Source organism: Manacus vitellinus, unplaced genomic scaffold (genome assembly GCF_001715985.3).
Source record: "Manacus vitellinus isolate BGI_N305 unplaced genomic scaffold, ASM171598v3 scaffold_5_pilon, whole genome shotgun sequence".
Taxonomy (NCBI): domain Eukaryota; kingdom Metazoa; phylum Chordata; class Aves; order Passeriformes; family Pipridae; genus Manacus; species Manacus vitellinus.
In genome coordinates this window covers 64,214-73,030 of record NW_021940682.1, presented here as the reverse complement: position 1 = coordinate 73,030, position 8,817 = coordinate 64,214, and the positions used below count along the sequence as shown (strand labels likewise).

General features: G+C 45.7%; 1 protein-coding gene across 1 annotated transcript; it reads left to right on the top strand.

Moving 5' to 3' along the window:
• Positions 1–396: 396 nt before the first annotated feature.
• On the top strand, positions 397–6,911 carry LOC103762493 (aldo-keto reductase family 1 member B1). Its single transcript, XM_018080318.2, has 10 exons — positions 397–468; positions 571–738; positions 1,457–1,573; positions 2,815–2,883; positions 3,123–3,245; positions 3,745–3,845; positions 4,019–4,100; positions 4,628–4,711; positions 5,482–5,564; positions 6,281–6,911. The coding sequence occupies exons 1-10, from the start codon at positions 397–399 to the stop codon at positions 6,321–6,323; spliced, it is 942 nt and encodes a 313-aa protein (XP_017935807.2). The 3' UTR covers positions 6,324–6,911.
• The last annotated feature ends 1,906 nt before the right edge of the window (positions 6,912–8,817 follow it).

The following is an 8,817-nucleotide window of genomic DNA, read 5'->3' as shown; positions in this document are numbered from 1 at the left end:
TCTCTCAGAACCCACGGGGAGAACTGCCACAGGGTGTCGCAACGCCCCGGCACACCGGCACAAGCGAGACACGCACGGACGACCTGTGGCGCAGGGACAGGGCGCTGCGGGAGCTGATCCCTGCAGCACAAACACCAACCGGATCGGGACACACCCGCCCTCAGCCCTTATCTCTGATAAGGAATTTCACCCTTTTCCAGCAGGAAAAGCCGCACCCCCGGACGCCCCCCCCGGGAGAAAACGCCCACCTTCGCCTATCCCACCATGGCCGCCGGCGCGATTCCCCATTGGCTGCAGGGCTCCGCTGTGATTGGGCGAGCTGCCGGCGGGGGCGGGGGCCGGAGGCGCTGATTGGCTTAGCGAGGGAGCGGGGGGCGGATCGCTGCCGGCTCGGCCATGCGGCGATATGAATTCCGTACGCGCGGCTCGGCTGCCAAGTGCCGGCTGCTGGGGCTCGGCACATGGAAGGTAACGGCGGGCAGCGGCACCCCGGCGGTGCTTCGGCAGCTACCGAAGGAAAAGCACGTGAAAATCCCAAACTGAGACATGTCCTACCCTTTTTCCCGTCAGTCCCCCCCAGGTAAGGTGGAAGCTGCAGTGATGGCTGCCATCGATGCCGGGTATCGCCACTTTGACTGCGCCTATGTGTACCAGAATGAGAAGGAAATTGGGCGTGGGATCCACCAGAAAATCAAGGAAGGTGTCGTGAAACGAGAGGACCTCTTCATCGTCAGTAAGGTATGGATCAGATGGTCATGGATTATGGACAAACTGGCTTTACCTGTGATGTTTTTACAGTAGGAACCTGAAGTAGTTTAATGCTGTAGCACTGGAGAAGCTCATAATGTAAACGAGATTATTCCTGATATTGCTGTCTTGTTCCACTTCATGACCACAGTGATAGGGTTTGATTCTTTCCTATTCACTGACAGTAATTGTTAATGTTGTAGCCATTGGATAGGAAGAGTGAGTTCCTTAAGAAGAATCACTCTTACCCTAACTGGTGGCAGCTGTCTTCCCCCACTTTCTTCTAATAACACTGAAGGGAGGCAAGAGTCTGATTTCCCCCCCAGAATATACAGCAACTTTGAGCACCACAGACCTGTTGTGTTCTGGCACCCTGCTGAGAAGACAGAGTGCTGGGGGATGGATGAGGGGAGGCCAGCTGCAGGCCAACCTGCAGGAAAAGGCAGAGTGGGCAGCACAAATTATATCTGAACTAGTGGAACCAGAGGACTTTGTTATGATCCTGCTCAAACACTGTGCTGCCACTGCACACACTGCCTTCAGTGTCACGGGCCAGTCCCATCCCAGAGCACGCTGCATCTGAAGAGCACTACGATGGCCTCATTCCATATTGCCTTCCAAAGAACATGGAACATTTCTGTGCTGTTCAGGAGAGCACCTGAGAGGTTTAACCCAGGAGGTCATAGTGTGCCTTGTTTTTTGTCCCTAGCTGTGGTGTACGTTTCATGAGAAGCCTCTGGTGAAGGGAGCCTGCCAGAAGACTCTTGCTGACCTGAAACTGGATTACCTGGATCTCTACCTCATCCACTGGCCTTTTGGGTTCAAGGTATGGTAGCAGCAATGCCCTTGGCTTTGTTTCTTGTGACTCTGCCTTTACAGCCTAACAATTGCTGTGACTGAGAAAGACAATGATGTGTCTGTCATCTGTGTCAGCACTGCTCTGGTGCTCAGCTTTACTCTGGCCATGTGAGTCAGGCTCTTGGTCTCTGCCCCTGAAACTGCTGTTTCCATACCCTTTCATCCTGGGAATGATGGCCTGAAAACTAGGGGCAGGTTTCCCAGCTGCAAGCATAAGACAGGCTGCTTTCCCTTTCTCTTGCAAATCCAGTGTGTGTTCGTGTAAGATTTGCCCTTGTAGGACGGAGGGCTGCACTTTGCTACCTGTCTGAAATTTTCCTCTGTGTGATACAGAATCAGAGAACAAAAAGAAATGCTTCTGGTTTCAATTTCTCTCTTTAATCATCAAGTCCTTAATGTGGTACAGATTGAGCTGTCCTTGCTTGTTCCACTGAGACAGGAATTTAAACTGTGAAACTTCAGTGGGAGATGTTAGGCCCCAAAGATTAGTGAAGGAGTTGATGTCTGTTTGAATATTTCTAGTTTTAGCCTTTCTGTCCTCCTGCAGTCTGATCTGTCTCTGTTCTACCTGTTGCCTTTGAGATGCTCATCTTTTTTTCATGCTTTATTTTAGCTTTATATTAACAAAGCCATGAAAATGAAGCTGTCTCATGGTCACAGCAACAAACAGCTGCTAAACACAGTTCAGTCTTGGTGTCTTTTCATGACTTGTACACAAAGGCTCCTCTGATTTTCCTAGTGTTGGCAGCTTTACACTGAGCTTTGTTGTGGAAGAACTGTCTTTTCAGCAAATCTAGCACTGTGTAGACCAAACTCCTCCCAGTACCCAATTATGTATCTTGATGTCCCTCTGGAAAAAGAACAAAACAAAAAGAACAAAAAGTTCTTTCTAAGTGGGAACTAAAGAACAATACCTGAAGTGAACATGTGTGAGACTGAAGTCTATAGTTCTGAGTGGGTTTTTTCCCTTGTAGGTGTTTGGGTGAACCCTGACTTCCAGGGGTCCAGCAGAAAACCCTGTCCTTATGGGAACAGTCTCTAGCAAAAAAGCCACAAATTCCTTCCACTTCTCAGGAAGGAATGGCTGAATATAGACAAGAATTAGTGCTCTTGCCTGCACTAGAAGTTTAAACTGTTTTGGTTGTGAATTCTCATGGTATTAAGTGAACTTCTCGACAGATTTTCCAGCATTTTCTTTGTCACTGACAGGTAGAAGAGGGGCTGTTTCCCACAGGCATGGCTATCCCCAGCAACACTGATATTCTACAGACATGGGAGGTAAGTTCATCCGAGTGGAAAAGTCACATCATCTGTCCTCAGCAGTGGTGTTGGCTTCAGCAGTTGCAGAAGGGCTCGTGCATGTATGCAGAATTAGCTAGAAAGAATTCACAAAAATACATGGGTAGCTTTCAAAACTCTGCTTCCCATGAAGAGAAACAAGAGAAAAAAAGTCAGGAAGAATGTACTTAGGTCATGTCTTGTACACTGCATGCTGACTTGGCTCCACTTTTTGTCAGGCCATGGAAGAACTGGTGGATGCTGGTCTGGTAAAAGCCATTGGAATATCCAACTTTAACCGTGAGCAGACTGAAAGAATCTTGAACAAACCAGGACTGAAGTACAAGCCTGCAAATAACCAGGTGAGCTGCAAAGTGACTGCAGGTGAATACTTTTCAGGGATTATAAAGATCTAATTACAGTCAAATGAGGAGATGGAAAAATGAAAAGAAAATAGACACAGCATGTTCTTTAAATCCCACTCTATGGGTATTTCTTGGTACACACAGAACATAAACATTTCCTTTTTGTCTCACCTTGCTGAACCACTTTTTACAAATTCCAGATTATTTTCCTAGGAAGCATTCTCTCTGGAGGGATGAAGAATCCAGATATGAGCTATCATTCTGACTGTAATCACTGACTTTTATAAAGCCTCTCAGAATAAAATCCAAAAAGCACATAAGTACTCAATGTAAAAGTTGGTGCTCTATAGAATTACAGACTTGTTTTGTCACACAGACCACACACAGGGTAGGATGAAGGCAGCCTGTAATTAGGAAATTAGGATTTAGAAAAACCTCTGGAGCACGGGAAAACTACAGTAGTTCCACAACTCTGTCCCTTCTTCTGTGTTGGCAGATTGAGTGTCATCCATACCTTTCCCAGGAGAAGCTGATCAACTATTGCCAGTCCAAAGGGATCACTGTGACAGCATACTGTCCCCTTGGCCGTCCTGATGGGTAATTTCCAAGTGGGTTAGCATGATTTAAGTCTGAAACATTCACACTAATTGAATAATTGGTGCAGGTGTATATATATGTATATTTATTTTTTTTTTAATTGATGAGGCTAGATAGAATCTTTCTAGAGTGATTTTTTTGTTGTTTCTTCCCTTCCCCCCCCCCTTGTCTAGTTCTAAGCCAGAGGCACCTTCCCTTCTGGATGATCCCAAGATCAAAGAGATTGCAGCCAAGCACAACAAAACCCCAGCACAGGTGAGTAGGTGCCACACAGTGGGTACTCATTCCTGTAACACAGCCATTTAGGAAACTTATGTCTGAAGTGAGGGAACAGCCTCTAACAGTGTTACCTGTGAACTGTGGTGCTGTTTGGTGGTGTTAACAAGCCATGCAGATTGTCCACTCTGTGGCCTACAATATATGCTACTATTACCTATTTGACCCTCAGACAGGAAAGGATTCTTGACCCAGCTTCAGATGTCACCTTCCACTCTCATGTCCTCTTGCAGAGAATGAAAGCCTTGCATAGACTGCTAAAAGCCTGGCTGGGAAGAAAAGGAATTGTTCCAAAACTGGATGGGAAAGGAGGCCTTCCGTGTGAGGCTCCACCACTTCCCTTTTTGCTCTCCAGGCAGTGCTGTCTGGGCTGCAGGGACAGGAATGGTTTGAAATGCAGCTCTGCCAAAGTGCACAGAGCTTAGAGAAAACAGCTGTTGGAACAGGCTCTGCTTCCTCCAGAGCAGGAACCATCCTCTTTCTGACTCGGTTGTCTGTTCTTGCAGGTTCTCCTTCGCTTCCAGATCCAGAGAAATGTGATTGTGATTCCCAAGTCTGTCACCCCACAGCGCATTGTGGAGAACTTCCAGGTGAGGGATTAGGAGTGAGCTGGGTGCTGCCCTTCAGGGACAGCACAGCTTCTCCCTGCAGAGCAAACACAGATCCTCTCTCATCCTTGCCATGTCCTCCTTGGGCAGCAGGACTGGTTTCACCCTTTCTGTCTGGAAGTCAGGGCTACATTGAAAACTAAACTGAAGAAAAGACAGAGCTCTTAGACACAGTATGCTGATAATATTATCTGTTACTTTACATGGTGTCTTCTGCTCTGTGGACTTGTGGATGTCACAGTGAGCAGGCTTGTAGCCTCAATCAAGTAACATTCCTCAAAATATAGAGTAAGCAACACATTAAGGGAAGAGTCCTTTTGTCAGTAAACCACATAGCTCCTCTGACTGTTACGTAAGGGCATTTTTTTCTGATATTGGACATCAGGATTTCAGATGTAACATAGCTGGATTTATTGAATATGGAAGCGTTGTAGCTGTTTCTTTGGTATGGGACAGAAAGATGCACCTTTCACAAATGGAGGATGGAGGCATTCTGCAACACTTAAGTGCTCACCAAACACCTTGAAATAGCTGGCACATGTAACTGCAACCATCAGTCTTTTTTGTTTGGCTCTTCCCTCTGCCAGTAGAATATCGAAAATCGAAAGACACTTCTTTTCCTTTCCCTGTTTCTTGAAGCCATCACTTGTAACCAGCACTCTTTCTGATCTGAACTTGTTCTTTGATCTTGTGAATCTTGCTTCTGATTTGATTTGTTCAAAGAGGTGGTTTCTAGCTGCTTCTCTTTTTAGGTGTTTGACTTCGAATTGACTAAAGAGGAGATGGCAACCCTGCTCAGCCTAAACAGAAACTGGAGGATCTGTGAAATGATCACGTGAGTGGCCGTTCGTCTCCTTCAAACTCTTGCATTTTCAATGATCTTCATTTTGATCTCATAGGAACCGGTGTAGCTGTTTAAATTGGGTATATTTTGAAATCTGAAATCATTTGGGAGATGAAGGGTCTGTTATTTAACATCTTAGCGGAGTTATATTTTTTTACTTTATTGACTAAAGGATAAGTCATGCTGTGTATACACTGTAAATCTGTTCTCCAGGAAACTTTGTGTGCCAGGAATTCCAGAGTGAGGGTTCTGGTTGATAACTTTGGCTGTGTCCATATGGGATAAATGAACATTAGGCAGTTTTAAACTTAAGATAATTTTTTCTGCGAGGTATTATAAGCTGATGTCAGATCTTACATAGGTGGTTGGGGGAGGGAATGATCATCTGTTGTGCAGTACAAAGCACAACTGCTTGCAGATATGCACCTTGGAAGCCAAGAGCAAGACAAGAAGTGTTGGCTGGAAGGCTGCAGAAAGTGCTGTTTTCTCTGTAAGCAGTGTGAATTTTAACTTTTTATCTAGAAAGTAATTTGGTCCCACCACTGCTCAGTGCCTAAATAACAGAAAAAGATGAACTTGTTGGTCCTGTATGCTTTTTCTATACTAATAAGTCTCTTAAATTCATTCTGCTGCTACTCAATTCAGAGCCTCCCTTGAAGGTTCTATATTTCAGCCTTAAGTAATCCTTCCTCTTTGATTTCCTCCAGGTGCAAAAATCTCAAGGAGTACCCTTTCAATGCAGAATACTGAAGGTGGTTTTATCCTGCCCTCCTGGAGGCCTCTGGAGTGTAATGAGCTTCTGCCATTCCCTGAAGTTGCCCACTAGCTGCACACTGTCTCTTTTCTGCCAGCAAAGGCACAGTATGGGTATTCAGTGACTTTGGGTTTCTCTTCTTTGGTGGAACAAAATAGTAAAACTGTTCTGAAGAACAAAATATGGGCTACGATAATTCTCTGCTCATTAGATGAGTGTCTCTGCATGGCTGAAGTAGTAAAGCAGAAAACAGAATAACCTAGCAACTGATTTTGTCTTCTGTCTTGCATCAACACCACTTAAAGCTGCAGGGTTAAAGATATGTGAACACAGAAGAAAGATCCATCCTGAAAGAATGAACTACATAATCACTGCCTGAAGATAAAAGACAACAAATAATTTTACTTCTAGAGCACAGTTCAAAGCTTTCTGTGAAAGAAGAATAAATGGGAGAAGCATCCAGACCTACAGATGCATACCAACTCATACTGGGCTTTAATTCAGTTGTAATTTTTTACAGGCTGAAACTGGACAGAGATTAGTGTTCAATTTCATTCTTAACCAAAATAAAAATGTTTAGATTACTGCTGGTTTGGAAGTTCTACTCTAATGTGAAAATTAACTTGCATTAACAATGTCATTGGAAATAATTACAGAATCAACCAGGTTGCAAAAGACCTGAGATCATTGTGTCCAACCTTTGACCCAACACCACCTTGTCTACTAGACCATGGCACTAAGTGCCACATCCAGTCTCTGAATCCTCCAAGGACGGTAACTCTACCACCTCCCTGGGCAGCCCATTTCAATGTTTGATCACTCTCTGTAAAGAACTTCTTCCTAATATCCAACCTAAACCTCCTCTGGCACACCTTAAGACTGCGCCCTCTTGTCCACTGCTGGTTGCCTGGGAGAGGAGACTGACCCCCACCTGGCTACAACCTCCTGTCAGGGAGCTGTAGAGAGTGATGAGGTCTCCCCTGAGCCTCCTCTTCTCCAGGTTGAACACCCCCAGCTCCCTCAGCCTCTCCTCATAGGACTTGTGCTCCAGACTCTTCACCAGCTTCATTGCCTTTTGGACATGCTCCAGCACCTCAATATCTTTCTTCAGTTGATGAGCCCAGAATTAGCACAGCACTCAAGGTGCGACCTAACTAGGACTGAGTACAAGGGCAGAATCACTTCCCTGGTCCTGCTGGCCACGTTATTCCTGACACAGGCCAGGATGCCATTGACCTTCTTGGCCACCTGGGCACACTGCTGGCTCATGTTCAGCTTCCTGTCAATCAGAACCCCCAGTCCCTTTCTGCCTGGCTGCTCTCCAGGCAGTCTGGAGACACTCGGCCTTGTTGAACCCCATACCATTGGATTCAGCCCCATCTATCCAGCCTGTCTAGGTCTCTTTGCAGAGCCCTCCTGCTTTCTAGCAGATTGCCACTCCACTTGGTGTCATCTGCAAATTTGCTAATGGTGGACTCAATCCCCTCATCCAGATCATCAGTAAAGATGTTAAACAGGACTGGGCCCAACACTGATCCCTGGGGACACCACTCGTGACCAGCCACCAACTGGATGCAGCTCTGTTCCCCACCACTCTGTGGGCCCAGCCATCAGCCAGTTCTTAACCCAGCAATAATCCCTATTCAATTTTAAATGATGTCACAAGAGCATGAAGATCTTGTCCTGATCAAAAGTTTAATAACTTGGTATAATAAGCTGTGATTGACAGAGCAGTGCTGACAAGAACAGTTGAGTAAGACAATTTACTTACAAACAAGCCTTAGTGGACTGTGGATCAACAAGAATAGGAGACCAACACCTGAAACTGCTGGAAAACTGTACAGTGGTATCACTGTGGACTGATTTGGTTGGTATCCTGTGCTGATATCTGGCTATTAAAAACCCAGAGTAGCAGAGACTGGGGAGAGAGGAGAGACTGTTTAACAGGTGTCATGATGCATAAAAGCAGGGGGCCCATGGTGGAACTGGAATGTGACAGTGGAGTAAGTGTTACCTTCTCTCCACAGGCTATTCTGTGCTGACTGACTGGCACAGTAACTGGGACAGGTCTCTGTTAACTGTAACTGTGTGAATGAATAAAGCTTTCCTCTGACAAAGCCTATCCCTTCCGGTGGAAGATGCAGGTGAGCCTTGCTGGGGAGTGCTAGGATAGCTAGGAGGTGTTTTGATAGCATGGCATTTCAGGTTGTCATCCACTGACAAACGTGATACTTCTTTCCCAAAGGCCCTGCCATCATCTGACAACCCCAGACACACCTTCAGGACAGAGAAACAACTGACAGATCCTGTGTCTTGGCATGATCTGGGCAAAGACTCACACCAGCAGACACAAACAACAAAGCAAAATGCAAACCTTCTGCCCAAAATCCTCTCTTAAAAGACAGAGACATCTCTCATTCAAGAAACCATTGGGGAAAATTAAGTACCACCTTCACAGAAGCAACACAAAAATCTGATAGATTCTTGTGG

Bases quoted from the DNA above. Each gene is read 5' to 3' on its own strand.
- LOC103762493 (XM_018080318.2), top strand. From the start codon at position 397: ATGCGGCGATATGAATTCCGTACGCGCGGCTCGGCTGCCAAGTGCCGG. The intron at 469-570 runs GTAACGGCGGGC...TTTTCCCGTCAG, and splicing joins TGGGGCTCGGCACATGGAAG to TCCCCCCCAGGTAAGGTGGA. The intron at 4,101-4,627 runs GTGAGTAGGTGC...CTGTTCTTGCAG, and splicing joins ACAACAAAACCCCAGCACAG to GTTCTCCTTCGCTTCCAGAT.